General features: G+C 38.0%; 1 protein-coding gene across 4 annotated transcripts in view; it reads right to left on the bottom strand.

The window, feature by feature from the left end:
* The window catches only part of LOC130170020 (protein shortage in chiasmata 1 ortholog), a 21,967-nt gene extending 3,442 nt beyond the window's left edge, over nucleotides 1–18,525 (bottom strand). Inside the window, exons 1-27 of one of the 4 annotated variants that reach the window (XM_056377107.1) lie at nucleotides 18,441–18,525; nucleotides 17,987–18,062; nucleotides 17,483–17,612; nucleotides 16,853–16,943; nucleotides 16,524–16,714; nucleotides 15,781–15,940; nucleotides 15,524–15,623; nucleotides 15,304–15,445; nucleotides 15,107–15,217; nucleotides 14,783–14,912; nucleotides 14,552–14,646; nucleotides 12,798–13,043; nucleotides 11,963–12,460; nucleotides 10,846–11,049; nucleotides 10,467–10,661; nucleotides 9,895–9,987; nucleotides 9,131–9,312; nucleotides 8,857–8,929; nucleotides 8,577–8,646; nucleotides 7,255–7,430; nucleotides 7,058–7,163; nucleotides 6,014–6,125; nucleotides 5,059–5,180; nucleotides 4,887–4,974; nucleotides 3,755–3,886; nucleotides 3,000–3,149; nucleotides 1,570–2,320 (exon numbers count right to left, since the gene is read on the bottom strand). In XM_056377107.1, the coding sequence (XP_056233082.1) occupies nucleotides 1,570–2,320; nucleotides 3,000–3,149; nucleotides 3,755–3,886; nucleotides 4,887–4,974; nucleotides 5,059–5,180; nucleotides 6,014–6,125; nucleotides 7,058–7,163; nucleotides 7,255–7,430; nucleotides 8,577–8,646; nucleotides 8,857–8,929; nucleotides 9,131–9,312; nucleotides 9,895–9,987; nucleotides 10,467–10,661; nucleotides 10,846–11,049; nucleotides 11,963–12,460; nucleotides 12,798–13,043; nucleotides 14,552–14,646; nucleotides 14,783–14,912; nucleotides 15,107–15,217; nucleotides 15,304–15,445; nucleotides 15,524–15,623; nucleotides 15,781–15,940; nucleotides 16,524–16,714; nucleotides 16,853–16,943; nucleotides 17,483–17,612; nucleotides 17,987–18,062; nucleotides 18,441–18,442 (4,426 nt within the window). In that variant the 5' untranslated portion in view covers nucleotides 18,443–18,525. Of the gene's footprint in view, nucleotides 1–1,569; nucleotides 2,321–2,999; nucleotides 3,150–3,754; nucleotides 3,887–4,886; nucleotides 5,181–6,013; nucleotides 6,126–7,057; nucleotides 7,164–7,254; nucleotides 7,431–8,576; nucleotides 8,647–8,856; nucleotides 8,930–9,130; nucleotides 9,313–9,894; nucleotides 9,988–10,466; nucleotides 10,662–10,845; nucleotides 11,050–11,962; nucleotides 12,461–12,797; nucleotides 13,044–14,551; nucleotides 14,647–14,782; nucleotides 14,913–15,106; nucleotides 15,218–15,303; nucleotides 15,446–15,523; nucleotides 15,624–15,780; nucleotides 15,941–16,523; nucleotides 16,715–16,852; nucleotides 16,944–17,482; nucleotides 17,613–17,986; nucleotides 18,063–18,440 lie in introns of all 4 variants that reach the window. The other 3 variants (XM_056377108.1, XM_056377105.1, XM_056377106.1) reach the window with 3 other exon arrangements.

Raw genomic sequence — 18,525 nt, 5'->3', positions numbered from 1 at the left:
AAAATTTCATAGTATACTAAGGCATAAAAAACAAAAAATGTCATAGTATAGTAAGGCATAAAAATGTCAAAAAACGTCATAGTATACTAAGGCACAAAAACATCATAGTAAAGTAAAGCATAAAAATGACAAAAAATATCATAGTATACTAAGGCACAAAAACGTCATAGTATACTAAGGCATAAAAATGTCAAAAAATGTCATAGTATACTAAGGCATAAAATGTCAAAAAATGTCAAAGTATAGTAAGGCAAAAAACATCATATTATACTAAGGCACAAAATCATCATAGTAAAGTAAGGCATAAAAATGTCAAAAAATTTCATAGTATACTAAGGCATAAAAAACAAAAAATGTCATAGTATAGTAAGGCATAAAAATGTCAAAAAATGTCATAGTATACTAAGGCATAAAAATGTCAAAAAACGTCATAGTATACTAAGGCACAAAAACATCATAGTAAAGTAAAGCATAAAAATGACAAAAAATGTCATCATATAGTAAGGCATAAAAATTTCAAAAAATGTCATAGTAAAGTAAGGCATAAAAATGTCATAGTATACCAAGGCACAAAAACGTCATAGTATACTAAGGCATAAAATGTCAAAAAATGTCAAAGTATAGTAAGGCATAAAAACAATAAACATCATAGTATACTTAGGCATAAAAATGTCATAGTATAGTAAGGAATAAAAGGCTATAAAAACATAGTATAGTAAGGCATAAAAACAAAAAACATAATATAGTAATGCATAAAATTGTCAAAAAATATCATAGTATAGTAAGGCATAAAAATGTCAAAAAACGTCATAGTATATAGTAAGGCACAAAAACATCATCGTAAAGTAAGGCATAAAAACATCATAGTAAAGTAAGGCATAAAAATGTCAAAAAATTTCATAGTATAGTAAGGCATAAAAACTTCAAAAAATGTCATAGTATACTAAGGCATAAAAACAAAAAACGTCATAGTATAGTAAGGAATAAAAGGTTATGAAAACATCATAGTATAGTAAGGCATAAAAACAAAAAACATCATAGTATAGTAAGGCATAAAAGGTTATAAAAACATCATAGTATAGTAAGGCATAAAAACAAAAAATGTCATGGTATAGTAAGGCATAAAAATGTCATAGTATAGTCAGGCATAAAAACAAAAACATAATATAGTGAGGCATAAAAATGTCAAAAAAATGTCATAGTATAGTAAGGCATAAAAGGTTATAAAAATGTCATAATACACTAAGGCACAAAAACGTCATCGTAAATTAAGGCACAAAAATTAAAAAAAACGTCATAGTAAAGTAAGGCATTCAAAATTTAAAAAAACGTCATTGTATAGTAAGGCACAAAAATGTCATCGTATAGTAAGTGTATCTATATAGTGTACGTCATAATTTCTCTTTTTTTTTCTTTCCAACTTTAAGTTCATGAAAACTGCATTTATATTTGAGAAGGGGATCATTTTCCATTTGCTGCAGGAGCTGTATTTCCTTCTTTTCACTTCAAAAATCAACATAATGATTTGCCCAAGCTTTTACTTGTAACTGAACAGCCACCATCATTCACCTGTTCCAACCAAGCCTGCAGCCTCTCCACTCCTCTTCCTCTCTTGCCCCATCCAGCATTTGGAGCCATACTTAGGTGACGTTGTTATCCCTCCAGTGTAGGAGAGGCTGTCTTTGCTGCTATGACCTTGGCCCCACAGCGTGACCTCTATTGGAGGGCTCAGATTGCTAGTGATGTGATGGTTGATAGGATGCTGGAGGTCACTGCAGACTGTAGAGTATGTGGACATTTGACCGCTGACGTCAGCTAGCTGCTGCAGGACTGGGCTGTACCTGAATGTGGAGTCCAGTTTGAGAGGATTGTCATCAGCGGTGTGTAGGTAGTTGGTATAGCCATCGAGGTTTGGTGGAGGGCTAAGTGTCCACTCATTGTTGACTCTCCTAACAACTCTCCCCACTGCTCCAGCTCTGCTTGTACACCCAGAAAACTTCACCTTCTCTTTCCACGGATGACCACTGGTCCAGCTCCTCTCCAGGGAAACATCTGGGCTGCCAAAGGAACTACTCAGGTCAAATCTGAAATCTGTGTTTGCATCCTGCACCGTTGAGCCTAGGTCTTGCTCACAGAAACTGCCCTCTCCACCCTCTGCTCTGAAGAGGTAGCTGGTGCTGTGGTCACTACAGAATGGCTCTGGATGTGGGTTGGTGGAGGGTTGCGGATAGGGGGAGGTTTGTTGGTTTGTCCCAGTGACGACTTTTTGAGACTCTGGCTGGTTGGAGTCTGTGTACAGGGATGTGGTTTCACTGAACAGCTAAAACCAAGAAAAGAAAAGAAGCTGATAAATGCTGAACTGCCACCGAGAAGATTCTTAATATTATTTATTATTCACTCAGCAGAGAAATTTGGGAAATGTTAAAATTATGACACAGTAATGGAGCCTGGGTGTAGTTCAGGCAGTCATAGATGTTCTTTTATTGTCACATGTTATAAGAGTCCCTCACAATAGAGTTGTGAAGGTCGGATATCCTGTATAGAAAAAATTTAAATGGGAACATAGAGACACTTCACAACAGACATTGTTTCTAATGTGTTCAGCCTGTGACAGCTCCCCTGTAGAACCTAAATGTATTTTCTGTTTTAAGGGCGTTTGAATAATCTTAGGAAAATAGCAGAAGCTGTGAGTACTCAACATCTCAACTGGTTTGTCAACAGCCAACAGTTTGACTTGTTATAGTAGAAAAGGAAACATTCAAGTGTCCCAGTAAGTCATGACAGTGAGTCTGCATGAACAATACGAAGACCCTGAATCTGAAGCAGCTAAATGGAACTTAACCAGTCATTTTTTTTTTTAAGTGCTTTGACAACTGTGACATGTCCATATGTCCTCTTTGAAAAAAAGTATTCAAGGTACTCTACTCATAAAAAGAACAAAAAAGAAACATACAGTATATTTCTGGCATATTCAAGTGTAGCGACGTGCCCTGGATCACCTTGAGGACTTTATGTGGCACCTCAGGGAGGAGCTCCTTCAGCTGAGACAAAGAGGCCCTCAGGAGCCACTGGAAGGATGGCATTCTCCTCAGCATGAGCTGACTAACCAGAGGGTTAATACATGGGAACTGCAGCAGACACTTTTCCTCCTGCAGGGAAAGAAAAAAATGTTTAAGCACTGCTAGTGCCTCACAAAGTCAAAGACTTTCAGGGTAGAATGAAAGCCGATCAGAGCGTTAAGGTGTAAACATTCAGTATTTGTTTGGGCTATAATATATGTTAATACATAAATAATAACTTATTTGTACTGCACTTTTCTACACAGTTACAAAATTGCTTCACACAGGACACGAGCGACAGTAATAAGATTACCCCAACTTTCTGGGCTCTCTCTTATGAGCTTGTGCAGATGGGCCTAGCAGGTCTGAGATCTAATCCATTTTGCGCTTTTTAAACAATATGTCGTGTCTGCTAATTGTGTGACACTGCAAGAGCACAGGAGTGGCCCCTCTTTGGCCATTTACTATCCAGTTATCCTCCATTAGTACAACTGAAGTGTTAAATAAAACTAAAAGAAAGGCCTCTTCACCAAACAGTAGACCGATCTATGTAATTAACAACAGATAGAAACCAAGTCTTCATCTTGTGGATGGAGCCAAAACACAGAATCCAAACAGTTCAGCATCCAAACAGTAAAACATGGGCCTTCTATGGTTTGGTCTGTGAAGATTTGGTTTGGTGATGTTGTGGTCACCTGTGAAGGCATCACAGTCAACCAGTCTCTGTTCAGGTAGCTGAGAGGATCCATGTCACTGGACATCAGGCTGTGGAAGCAGATCCGACTGATCCACTGGGCAATTTCCAACACCTCTGACACTATCAGCACCTGAAAGACAGAGTAGGAAACAGGTTTCTGTTAGTGTTTAAGGTAACTTAGTACATTTACTCAAGTACTTTACTTGAGTATTTCCATTTTCTGCTCTTTTATACTTTAACTCCACTAAAATACAGAGGCAAGTATTGAACATTTAATTTAACCAAAATTATTTGATGAAGTTTAGTTACTTAGCAGATTCAGATTAATAATATAATCAAATAAATTATGATGTATCATTATAGACTAAGATAAGATTATTTATCTCCAGCAGTATATACATATAAATCTTTAACAACTGCAACACTAATGTGATGTACACATAATGCATCAATAATTTTAATCCATTAATATATATTGTTCTGAAATGAGCCATTTAGCAAACGTGGTACTTTTACTTTTGCACTTGAAGTACATTCTAATGCTAATACTTAAACTTTCATCTAAGAAAATTTTTAAATGCCAACATATAACAGTTTATTTCTACATTGAGTACTGAGCACTTCCTCCACCACTGGTTTCTATTGTTATTTTGCATTAAAATAACTTTTAAGCAAAAACAAAAAATACTTTACTTAAGCTTCTCAAAAGTTAATATTTTCTTCAACAAATGTAAATGGAATATATCTTTTTGTTTAGGACAGCTGGTCCAACAAAACAAACAACTTTAAGCTGTCACCTTGTCACCTGCTTGATCAGCATTTTTCTCTGTTTTCTGACATTTTATACACCAAATGACTGATTGAGAAATTATCCTTCAATTAATAAATGATAAAAATAAGTTGAAGCTCTGTTCGTCTTGCCGGATCATACTTCATTGTCCAGTACGGGAAACAACACGCCTCCACTAATGCAACTAAAGACAAGACGGCCACTAGGGGGTGCTGCTCCTTTGTCTACACATCAACAGAAAACTAAATGGCTCTGACATCAAGTACATAAGAGTATTGTTGAAAATCACTAACAGTTAAAGGCAAAAAAAAGAGCTGTGTTTGGGTTATACGTGTTCTACCTTGACATCCAGATCCTTGGACTTCATCCCGAACAGCACCAGAGACGAATTAACCAACACCAAGTTACTGAAAGCTTCGCTGGAAAATCTGCCATCACACAGACAGAAGCAGTGGTAGTGAGCCTTTGTGTACAATGTGTGTGTGTTTGTGTGTACATGTGTGCACTCATACCCTCCTCCCTGGATGTCCGGGCAGTGCAGGATGAGCCAACAGCAGCTGTACTGAAGAGAGAGCGCTGTCAGCCTCATCACCAGTCTCTCACTGGCTCGTTCCTGACATAGTTCATCCTGCTCCTACACACACACGGTCTTATATGTTTACAGTCTAATTTTGTCATCCTGATTGTCCATGCTTCAGTTTTATTATGTCAAATACAGGCCAGGTTAAGACAAAAAAAAAAAAAAAAACACACACTCAGGGATCTACCTTAGGCTACTACAACAGCTCACATTTTAGTATAATGTACATTTCCAGAGGATTAAATCCATCTCTATACAGTCATCTTATAATCACCACTCTGATGCCCTGACTTTCCCTTTTTTAACAGAAATAATGTTTTCCTACTCTTATTCCAACTGTTTGATGTTGTTTTTAAATCAGACTATTGAGCTAACTCAGCACTTATTGTTTTTTTCACATTAAAAGCCTACCTGTAAAGGGAAGCCTACAACATTTTTAATGTGAAATGTCAGGAGCGAGTGTTGAGTTTCATAGCTTAACATGGGAAAAAGGCAAAGTGGATCACCTGATGTGACTCTTGCTGTGCTGATGACGTAGTGCCGTGGGAATGATCGTTATACTGAATTTATCAGGACAACAGGTAAACAGTTAGCATTAAAACTGAGAAACATTGAAATTTAGAAATAAAGGCCAGTCTCTAATAAAAGCCTGTCTCAAATAAAAGCCCACTTCTCTCTGCCACTGAGGTAAATATATTATGACTATATATTATTATATATAAAATTTATGGTAAGTTGCTTTTGTCAGGACAGAGATTTTATTCTTCAGCATCTCCATGCTATACTCAGGAAGCTCAGCAGAGGGAGATGAAAACACTGATTTAATCCAGCATCATCGCAGGTTTGTGTTTTTTGAGGGATGCAGCAGGCATCTCTGTCCCAGGTACCTGAATGACGATAGCGCTACTTTCATCCACTGTGATCACGGCGTAGTGATGGGTCCCTCCGAGCATCTGCAGGGACGGACAGTGGCTCCTCTCCAGCACAGTTATATTAAACCTGTACCACAACACACACACACACACACGTCTCACCATATGGCGTTTCTGTGATAAGTTATCATCACTGGCAGGAACATTTTATTTAAAAAGCTGACTGAGAATTTTTTCTCTCACTATTTTAATTAAAAAAATAAAAAAACACAGCTATATGTTCCGATTCTGGTCTCAGTTTTGAATATTATGTCAGACAGCTTGTCTTGTCCTGTTTTTATCATCTAATAAATTTATCCATGATTCGATCAGTTTTAAGTTTTAAAGATGAAGAAATATTCTTGAGCCATTTTATTTATTGTCAATTTATCAAGATATAGATTGTACAACTATCATGGTCATATTTAAATAGTGAACAAATACTTTGATACTAGACGATGCCAAAATATGACAAATAATGAATATGTGAAATTTTTCGACTGTGGACGTCTAGTCTGAGTCTAGTCACAGTGAACAACAACAAGAAGTGCAGCATATAAAGTTACAGACAACGAAAAGCCAGATAGTCACAGATTTGTTCTGTTCACAGAATTCAGCATGAGTGAGTTTCAGTTGTTAACTTTATATTAATGTAATCAAAATATTCATATCCTGCATTGTTTCTGTTATTGTTTGTAAACTGCAGCAGCTGGCATCTGCTGTATGCTCCACACACAACGTTCAGAAAGGCCAATGTTATCTAACATCGCTATCATAGTGACAGCTCATAATGTGAGCCGGGTGTCACAACATAAGTCGGCCACTGTTATTATTGGTCAGGCTGTCACAATATGTGTGTGCGTGCGTGTGTTTCGTGGTTTCAAATTTGGCATTGAGAGTCAGTGGTTTTGGTACCAACTCTGGTCAAAACTTCTGGTATTGTGACGTTTCTCAATCTACATCTTTTACTAAGCTGGATATGATGTAATTGGACTTGGCTGGACGAATGGGAGAATTTACCCTGACTCAAGTGTCTGTAGCAGCAGTGGACAGTTAAGAAGCCCCTCCGTCACAAACAACACATGAGGCACGTTGTCTTCCAGGCACCAAGACGCTTTCTCCTCCTCTAGTGGTAAAAACAAAAATACACATACATTTAGAAAATAAAAATGGAAAACATTAGTGTGCAGTAGTGTGAATACTGAGTGACAGCAGACCAGTGTCAGAGATGCTGGTGTTGAAGGTGAGGTGACCGATGCCTCTCTCTCCGCAGACTGTGGACCACGGAGACTGGCCTGGATGGTCGTACTCCACCACCAGACGAAAACTGTTCCAGGGGAAGTCGGGGCCTATATGCTGCTCATACACCACTACACACACACTATCACACACACTGGTGGAACAGGATGGGAGTGTGAAAACAATACTTTGTTCAACATAACGTAGCAGCTTGAAATATTTCCTTCAACACAGTGAAACAATTAAGTCATTTCAGCCACTCCTGTTACTTTCTCATATAGTGGGATGAAAGTCACAGCACAGTGAAAACAAATGTGTTTTTACTACGTATTCATAAAATAATGGAACACTAAACAGCAAAATCTAAAAAGTTGCTGTTTGTATTTTAATATTGCCAAGATAGAGATTTACCACCAAAATATCTAGATGTGATTTATGAAAATTGTGTTGAAATACAATGGTGCCTATTTGCTATCTTTCATTATTGTCTAGTTATATTTTATACTATAAGTTATATATTTTCATTTTCAGGAAAGAAACACACGTTTGGATTTGAGCAGAGGCTGTTCTATAAATTAGGGTTTTGAAGAGATCAGTTCTTCTTATTCCACAGATCATCATACTGAACTCTTGTCATATATCATTTTTGAAATGGAAATAAATCACACCGTCCGATGGATCCAGCAGCTTTGTTCTGACGAGAGAACGGAAGTTGAAGTTATTTTAGAAAAATCAGTAGCATACAGGATTTATGCTATGAAGCAACAGTTTTTGGGGATTTTAATTCACAGATATTAAACAGGTTAGAAGATTGTCTTCAGTCGATCTATCACACAGTTGGCTACAGAATGTTTTATTGTTGGTGCAGGAAGTGGAAATAGGGCTTTTAGTTATTTATATAAATGTGTCTTTGAAGCATATACGCAAATTATTTTAGTTTCTACAACTTTACATTTGATGGCATTATTATTATACTCCTGCTTGTTAACTGATTGATTCAGCTGATTAATCATCATGCTGCTGCTGGTGTTTGTGGGCTCTCTCTCTCTCTCTTCAGGTCGCCCACATTTTGTATTGGGTCTAATTATCCTTGGGTCTAAGCTGCTTCGAGATAAATTTCATGGAGTAAAAACACAATATTTCCCTTGAAACGGTGCAACATAGAAGTAGGAAGTAATATAAAATATAAATAGTTAGGTGTCAAATTTGAACTTAAGTACTGCACTTGAGTAAATATATGCAGTCCTATTAAAAACTGCAATAAATACGAAAAGACTTATTAACAGCTGTATATTTTTACCTGCTGACCACACTGGCACCGTTCAGTTTGGTCTTGTTCTCCTCAGGACAAACTGCAGTTACAGCTGAACCTGAGAGAATAAAAAACATGAACATACTCAACTGTACGACACTACCTCATCATGTTTTTATATAGTGTTTTTTTGCAAAATACTGTGGCTTGCCAGTGGTTTTGTTCATTATTGGTGCTTTTAGTTTGTTTTTTACCTACATAAGAGAAAATAAAAATGAACTGGAGTCTACTAGAGTGATGTGGCCGAAAGAGAAAAAGAGCCGCTCACCAGCCACTTGGCTCAAGCTGTTGATGATTATAGATCTGTTGACGTCAGAGTCAACTGATATTATGACAAGGACCTACAGAAAGACAGGGATCATAAACACAGAAACATTGTGGCTGCTGGTCAAACTGAATATAAAGTGAAAATTAAGATTTTGGATGGAACAAAACATCAGTTCAACATTTCAGTAACAAAAATGCAATATGTGACACAATTTGTGCACAATTCCCTAAGCAAGCCAAAAAAGTACAGCTTTGTTCTTGTTGTGAACACTGACTTTCTCCATGTTCTTCTGTCCTTTCTTGCTGTGCAGCCATGCAGCAAGCAGCTGCTGCAGCTCATGCAATTTGAGGTTGGACTCCTGGTTCTTGTGACTGAGGAAGAGGATGATTTTCAGCCTCTTCACCAGCTGCTCCAGACTCTGCTCTGCACACACCTCAGCTGCCTTAGTCAGGTACTCTATACAGCATAAGAAGAAAGCTATAAATATCACAGTATGGCGAGTAATATGTTCTGGGTTTCTGCAGAGTTCATTAAGTTAAATTTGAGACTTCTTAAGACCTTTTCAATATCACAGAGAAAGCAATTTAGAACCTGTTTCACAGTCATACAGTCAAAGTATGAACGTGTGATGGAAAACCAGGAAGCATAATATAGCCTAAATAATTTCTTCATTATATCACTTTTTTACATCCAAGCTGTGTACAGCAATAATTTATAATGATAAATGATGTAACACAACCTGGACCTGGACAAGCAGCAGAAAATGGAGGAAACTGAATCCAATGCGTTTCAAGACGTTTTAAGACCAGCAGTGTTGAGCAACATTTAAATCAAAATGTAATCACAGTTGTGTCATGCTAACACTGTCAATCAAATGATTCAATGATTAAACGAGACCCAAGCAGTTCTGTTAAAGCAAATTTTGCTGAGTTTCAAACTCTGTCTTTTCTTAATGAAGATTTAATGTCAGAAAGAGATCTGACCAGGTTTTAGGGGCTTTAAAGTCAAACAGCAGGAGTGATGGCGGCTTAAACTGACCCAAAGCAGTACTGAGGTCACACTTCAGCAGCAGCTCCTTGAATGTTACCAGCATGTGAATCAGAGCAGCCTGGCTGAAAAGCCGATCCTGATCTGCATGCAACACACAGTGGAAGTTTACAGATTTCACTATTTCAATATTGAAAAGGTTTAATGGATTAATAACTGCATACTACAATATACACTCACTAAGCACTTTATCAGGAACATCTGTACATCTGGTTATTCATGCAATTATCCAATCAGCAAATCAAGTGGCAGCAGAGCAATGCATGAAGTACTGCTGATAAAGGTCAGGAGCTTCAGTTATTGATTTTGACCGTGGCATGAAACACAGATTCTGGAGTTTACTCTTAATGGATGGGCTACAACTGCTGAAGACTCCTGTCAGAGAATCTCAGAGGAATGTTTCCAACATCTTGTTGAATCCGTGCCATGAAGAACTGAGGTTGTTTTAAGAGCAAGGGGAGGCCCTACTCAGTATGGTGTTCCTAATAAAGTGCTCAGCGGTTGAACACAAGCCATATATAAAACTCATACAAATGTGTTTTACAAAGTTACAAATTTCATACCTCTGATCGGCTCTGTGCTCTGCGCATGCATTGTGCAGAGGGCCTTCTCCTGCTGTTTGAGGAGGAAGTGTGTTTGGTCGGGGGCCAGGCAGCTGAAGTCTCCCCACAACGGGAAGTTGAGCCCCAGCTGTCTGGCAGAGTTCAAACAAGGCTGAGCGAGGGCCAGCAGCTCACAGTAGGCACGCTGCTGGCTGTCTGCAACAGAGCGAGAGGCTCAATAAACAAACCAAAAACACCACCTGAAACATCTTATCCATCATTCTCTCCAACACAGACATTGTACAACAATTCAGTCTGGTCAGTGAGAAGTGCTTCAGTAACTTTAACTGCACCAGTTTTTATAGTGTGGTTTAACCCGTAGTGTTGTAATGTCTTGTACCTGTAGCTTGGACCTGTATTACGTTGCTGCCCTGTCTCTCCTGAGGGTTGGACTGACTGATGAGTTGACCAGCTGCTTCCTGCTCTCTGGTAGCATTTCCGGACACAGCAACACTCATATACGTTGGCCTCCCGTCTGATCTTTGTATCTGCTCTGGAAGAAGCTGCAGCTCAGATGGTGGTGACTTCTGCTCCACCTGTGGCTCTGATTGAAAGGAGGAGATGAGATTAAAGTGTGTAACATTAGCAAGTCATTACACCATGAGCACAGTAAGTATCAAAGTATCTTGAACTTGAACCCAAAAAATGTTTACGTTTGGAGTTTTATTTTTTAATTCTATATTAATACACTCATGCAAGTCTGTTTAGCACTGCAAACATCATTACTGCACTTTGTATGAATTTAACTGATAAATAAAAACTATTATTTTTTAAAGCATCTTCACTTCACTTTTAGTGTCTAAAACATTTGCATATTGCTGTACATTCATGTTGATTCAATTTTGATGATATTTTAAATTATTTAAATGGAATAAGATTTGTTTATAAAATAATAAAAAATTTAAATTTATCAAATCTGTGTTTTGGTTGCAGCAGATTTATCCCGTGTCCCCAGATCTGGTGGCCACATTTTTTTTTTTTTATGACCACCAAGTGGCGCCATAGTTTTAAATAAAAAATTCAATCCTACAGAGAGAAGACGTTCATTAATCTTACTCAGTGCACACTGAATTTCTGTTTTAGCTAAATTACAAAAAATCTCTTTTATCATAAGAAGCAAATATTGATCAAAATCTCCCAAAAATCGGTGAAAAAAAAAAAAAACATCAATTCGACTAATATGTCTTTTTCAACTGAATCTACTAAATCTAGGCTACCTGGGGCAGCCAGTGACTGAATGGTTAAGGCGCATACAACATGAATGCACTGTCCACTCTTTGATTCCCTGCAGGAGGACCTTTGTTGCATGTTGCTGTTTCTCTCTAGACTGTCAACGATCAAATAAATCAAAATGGCAAAAAACGAATCTTTAAAAAGTAAAAAACCTAGGCTACCTACCACTAAGCTATAATTCGTCATTACAACCAAATGAGCCACAGCAGCTGCACAGTCTATACCTGGAGAGCTGGCTGAGCTCTGAGATGTGCCCGTAAGCGGAGCTGTCTGCTGGGATCTTAGTATCATGAAGGTGGACAGAGGGTCGAGGTCCTTCTCTGGTGGACGTCTGGTAACCACACCTCTGTGATTATCTCTGATATTCACCCTGGAGGACGCAGTCCATTCAGGAGTGTGGGCGCTCTGCTTGGTCTTACAGTCGTCTCTAACTGTGTTGGTGTGGTTCTTACGAGCAGAAGACACATCTGCGACTTCTGAGAACCTCACAACAGAAATGTCATCTTTGGTGTTGGTGGCAGCAGCAGGTTTTGAAAACAATACAGTTGCAGGTTTTTTTACATCCTTATTGTTTGTGTTGCTGGTGTGCAGCGTGTCAGTGAGAATTTCTTTTTGCAGAAGGGGATCATCTGTCGCAGCTTTTGCATGAAAAGTTTCATGTTTCTTCGGGTGAAGCATCCGAGTTTCTTTTGTGGGACTCTTGAGGAAGGATCCATCTATGACTGAAACCAGAGGAGATGAGGAAAAGGACACACAAATTGAAGTATGTCAGACTGGTTTGGAGCAATACATACACAGAAACAGGCTGGATACACTTACATTTGGGCTAACAATTCTTTTCGTTATTGATTAATATGCCAGATATTTTCTTGATTAATCAACTAATTATTGAGTCTATAAAATGTCAGGAGATAGTGTGAAGTTTCCATCACAGTTCACCACAGCCATATTGTTTACATACTGAAGTCGCCTTCTTTTGTCTGACCTTCAGTCCAAACCCTAAATATATTCAGTTTACCATCCTAGTCAAATTTGTGAAGCTATAACAACTATACTCACATGGGACATGTTCAAGTGACAGTTTTTCAAAGTCCTCCATCTTTTTGTCCTTGGTGGATGGAAACTCAGACCTCATGCTCTCTGTGAACTCACGGCTGCTGCACAAATACACCTGTGGGTCTCCCATCCTCAGCTGTGATTGCAGTTCACCGCCAGCACAGATAAAGCTATGTGTCTCTGATTTAATGACTTTAACGGCTTCAGACAGCGGGTTGAAGTCAACTACTGGTTCATATGTTTGAGGCTCTGTGAGAAAATAGGGCAGATTAGATTTTTAATAACATTCTTTGTAGATTTGTTTGTAGTGTAGGTCTTTGAACTGCCAGGATCAGGGGTTCATTTAACACTGACTTCCAGAATCACGGTTCTATAATGCGTTTCAAATTAAATCACTCGACAGCACCTCTTGAATGTCAAAATTTTGTGACTGAACTGATAAAAATCACAATTAATTTCTCCAAAATAGTTTGCTGATAATTAATACACAAGCAGACTAATTTCATGACTTAAATCAAAAATAAACTACAAAGGATTATCATGAGCAATGAGTTTATACAGATGTATGTGTGTATACATACACTCCATCACATGTTCAGAATCAGTGCAGCAGAATCAGAGATCTCCTGACTTTTAGTCCTGCCAACATCCAAAAATGCTGTGACATACAACTCCCATAACTGTTTGAGCCTCCTTGTCTGGTAAATGCCCATGTCCTTGAAACACTGTCCCTGGTTTGTAAAGCAGGCTTTCTGTTAAAAGTCTCTGAAGTCCACTTAAGCTCCCTCCAGAGCCACAGGAGAAGATAACAGTTATGCAACAGTCTTCAATGGTGAGGACAGAGGGGCGGATGAAGCCTTGTGTACCTCTGGGGCTTTGAACTCAGTCTATGCTCAGGAAGCACTATGACATCTAGTGGTTTGCAAAGATTATAGCAGCCCATAAGACGGAGCCCACTGCCAATATTTATCAAACTGCTAAAAGTAAAATTAAAAAAGATAAAAAGTAAAAATCGTTTACTTTTATTTCTGCTTTTAGTCTATTATTTGCATTTGAACATTTGATAGGATCACACACACCACTTTTCCCTTTTTCTTGTCAAACATACGATCAAACAACAACAATAAATCTGACTGTCAATTTATTTATTTTTATTTATGTATGTATTTTCATTGCCTGCACATGTTATTGAGGTAGATTGTTGTTAATTTCCCATTTTAATTATTCCTGGAGAATTCACCCAAATAAAATGAACTAAAAATATAGAATTACCAACAATCAGCCAAGTTGCAGAAAACATGATCACAATCTCCCCTTCCTGAGTTACAGCTTTGAATAATGGCCGGAAATGTTTTTGCAGAACATGATGATGTCACAGTGAAGAGGACCTTTGAAATTTCATCACTTCGTCACTTTCATCCTATGAGACATCTCTGTTAAATTGTCTCATAATTAGTCTATGAATTTGTGAGTTATGGTCAAAAACTGTTCATCCTTAAGTCCAAGTGGATTGTATGTGGACTTATTTCAATACGTTGTGTCAGCGCTTTTGTCAGATGAAGAAAACTGACATGACTTATGACATATGTCTGACAAATCATCTGACAAAGCTCCAACACAACGTTTTAAAACAAGTGAAATCAGCTACAGAGCTACGGTATCATATACCAATAACTAATAGTGAGTAAAGTGATCTTGGTGTATAAAAAAGGGGGAGTGCAAAACTGCAAAACTACAAAACTACACCTTGTAATTACCTGCCAACAGAAAGCGCACCACAAAGGTTGGATGCTTCTCTGCTTTCCAAAGTGCCGTCTCCATCTCTCTGTGAGCTCTCACTGACACCAGAGATCTACATGACAATCATTAATGTCACAAGCACTTTTCTACACTGTGCACAACACAAACTATGTCACAGAAGAACATTATTCTTGTATCAGTGTAGTATTAGCAGTCTGACAACAGTTTGACCTGGTATCATCACTCACTGTCTGCGGAGTGGTGACAGCTCTTCCATCTCGAGCTCAGAAGTGGACAGACGGAGACGGGTGTGACTGTTCGTCGGAGTTGGAGTCAGAGTCAAGTCCAGCTCCATTTCAGTTGGAGGCTTCATACATCCTTTTAGAAACAAAACATTTAAGCCCAGGGGTGGGGACACCACCATCTGAATACTAAAATAACAAAAATAGCCAGTTACAGTAGTAAAATAGCCAGATTTTTGAACCAGCCATTGTAGAATGGTTTTCTTTTTACATAAGAAAGAGGACATCTAACAGGTCACACTTTTTGTGTATGTTCTCTTTAACTTGTACCTGTGAAATCTGAGTCCATCACAACTCCATTCATCTTGCATTCTTCACTGGGCTCCTCTGGAAAATCATACTGGGAAATGTCTACTGATAGAGATGCATCTGAAAGAGAAGCTGGAAGAAATGTAACTATATTAGTTTATTTTTCTATATTGTTATGTATTTTTTTTTCATTTAAAACCTTCTTATCTTGTCTTCACCTTGATGAAGCACATCCAGGACTGGAAGTCGCTCGTCCAGCAGTTCAGGAGCAACATTCATACGACCACAAAGACTTGAAAAGGAGGTGCAGTTTTCTGTGGTCAGTTTTAAAGTGTCCACTACAACAGGTAGGAGCAGAGACTACGGAGGAAAAATTATAGAAATTAAGTAATCTCTTACATACGACAATAATTTGGCATTTAACTTTTTCTAAATTACCTCTTCCTTCATGAGTGGTTCTTTAGCAAACTCCTCACTTATGCTTTCACACATCTGAGTGTCACACACATCAGGGGGTTTTTTATAAGACGCACAGTGTCTGAAAAGGTTGTAAAACAACAGGTTTTAATTATTTTAATTATGGCTAACACTGGAACACAGTACACAGTAATGGGCAAGTTTCAAAATGCAACAACCACTATGTTTACAAAATTATGAAACACACTTGTGGGTGAATATATAGAGGCAGTTTTCACCTGAATATAGTCTCCTCAGAGATGGCATCTCCTGTTGAGCTCAGCAGAGGGTCGGCCACAGGAAGCGTCCTCAGCCTGGACAGTTTGGCTTTCAACGTGGGCAAATGTTTCTTAAATTGTGTCAGGTAATCAACAGCCATGAGTTCTTCAGGCAGGAGATCTTTGACAGATGTAAACATATTTTTGGTGAGAAAAAGAATCAGTGTCACGGTCATAACAGTCATTCTTCTAATATACTAGATGCAGAGTTTATGCAATGACATTTTTTTATTCATCGCAGAAAATGCATCAAGGAATGATGGCAAACAAACAATAAGATAAACAATTATTTACACATATGTACATTTATTGATATTTATCACACACATTGTCAGTACTTCCCAGCTGTATATAACAATAATTCCTAGTAATAAAATTAAGCAGTTAATATGACCTGGAATCATACGTGGATTACTAAACATGAGGCTCCAAACAACCACAAACAGATGCAAAGTGTCTCTTTCAGTCTGGGGTTCCTATATAGGAGTGGTGGGGGTCTATGACCAAGGGTAAAATCTGTCTATGCCTGGACCCAGATAAGAGGCAGAAAACTGATGGATGGATTAACCATCTAAAAAATAAATAATTGATTTGTGAAGTTTTGTCCATTAAGAATCGATAAGATTGCTAGCTACAGTCTCATGTCAGTTAAAAGTAAATTAATGTAACTACTGTCTATGGTAGGCTATGGTAGGTTGAGTTACCTTTGTTGTCATTTCCAGGGTTCATCTGGTCAGTTGTCCACTTGAAAAAAGATTCCTGACATGGACCACCGGCCTGGGACTCTTTTAAAATGCAAACATACTCATCCGGGTCTGACTCCGTCAGTGAGTCAGGATTAGAGCTGGGTATAACCTCCACATCCTCTTTCCCCTCGCTCAGAGTCACGTTAAATCTGAGATATGACAAAACTTTTTCTAAAATCAAAAATCATCCCCCTTTAACTTTTTAACACTTAAAATATTGAAATTCTGATCTTAATGATAAAATGCAATGGGAGGAGCGAAGATGCAGAGCGAGTGAGTGACAGCACCTTTCTGGTGAATTAGCGAGCCGTTTTTTTTCTCCCAAGTCGTCAAGCACAGAGCCACTGACAAAGAGTTTGCAGGTAGATATCACCTTTCCTGTCAGGTGTATAAGAAATGAATATATAAACAAACCCTCCCATTGAGAATCACTTGTCATATATGAAATAAATGGAGAAGCAAAAATGATTATGCTGGTCATCAAAAATCAAAAGCAAGAAAGTGGAGAGCATACTTAACATGAACATCATCTGCAAGTTTTACATAGACTAACAATGTGACTGATGAAGACTAATGCTAGTATTAAGAGGGATACAACTTACTTCTGCGAGTACTCTGCCCTTCAAAGTCAAGGAGCAGTGACTGTCTTAGTAGGAAAAGTGTGATAATGACAATGTTTAACCAAGGCCTGGATAAATTGACAACTGATCACTCCCTGATCACTGTACTAAACAAGCTCTTAGTACCTAAGACGTAAGACTCATTAGTAGTGTGGAAATGATAACTAGGCAGGGAAATGGGGCATTCACAACAGCCAGATCACCACACACACATTTACAGATTTCCTTACACATTCAGAAATCAGAGTACACACACGCAGATTGATTGCCCACATATTAGTTAGGCCGCTTGTATACCTCTGATCCACGGCGTCCTGTAGGTGTCTTCAGGCAGCTTGCCACTGTGGGGGTACAGGTCATGGGTACCAGTGAAGTAAGGCGTAGGCAGTGCCAGCAAGCTCATCATGACTTTCAAACTGGTGGTCGCCTGAAATAAACAGAGAAAATAGAAAGGAAAGAGGGAGACAGGATCGGTGCTTTAAGTTTGCGGCTTCTTTTCTCACCAAAACTTAAAAAACAATATTAAGCTACCAATTAGCTGTTTTTTGCACCACTTACTGTTGTGAAAGGGTTTTAACAATGTTTAAGCCTTTAAGCTGTTTAAAACCCATTTTTAGAATTGTGAAACCTTTATCTAATTTCAATGTGTTTGCTCCTGCCACCCTTTCACAACAATAAGTGGTTCAAAAAAAGACTGAGAATTGGCTCCTAATATTGTCCTTTAAGTTTCCCCGTTTTCCTCAACTTTGAGATATTATACTCGAGATATTCTGAGGTAAAATTAGCAAGCCACAAACTGACCTCAAACACATAGTCCAGAGCTTTATATCTGATAGTAGAGAAAATATGAGTAGGTAAACAGCTGTCGTTTTCCGACCTGTAAACATCAAATGAACATACACAAAAAAAGTGACATATTTTAGTGAAACATTAATTTGATATTTCTTGTTTTCTTATCATTATCTTAACGATATCCTTCAACAGATATATTAAAATTAATATCTAATGTCATCGTATATACATCAATTTAAGTCAATTCCTAAAATAACTGTTAAAATATCACAAAATAAATAGTACGTGGCTATTTCTGTTAGCTTGGTTAGCTAAGTCTTCCGAGTACGCTATGACGTTAGTTAACTCTCTTTTCTAAAGCCTTCAACTACTAAAATATTCTCAAGTTGCTAAAGCTTCAATGGCACAAACTAAACAATTTAAACTTGAATAAAAGCACCGTGTTAGTTGGCATCAAACTTACATAACGGCGTGAGTTTCATTTAGGTTTATTTAACGGGACATTCATGGATTCATGTCAAAGATCGTCTATTCAGGATGAATTAACG

This window comes from Seriola aureovittata, chromosome 5, assembly GCF_021018895.1.
Source record: "Seriola aureovittata isolate HTS-2021-v1 ecotype China chromosome 5, ASM2101889v1, whole genome shotgun sequence".
Taxonomy (NCBI): Eukaryota; Metazoa; Chordata; class Actinopteri; order Carangiformes; family Carangidae; genus Seriola; species Seriola aureovittata.
The sequence above is the reverse complement of the archived record's forward strand: the minus strand, read 5'-3'. Positions and strand labels throughout refer to the sequence as shown.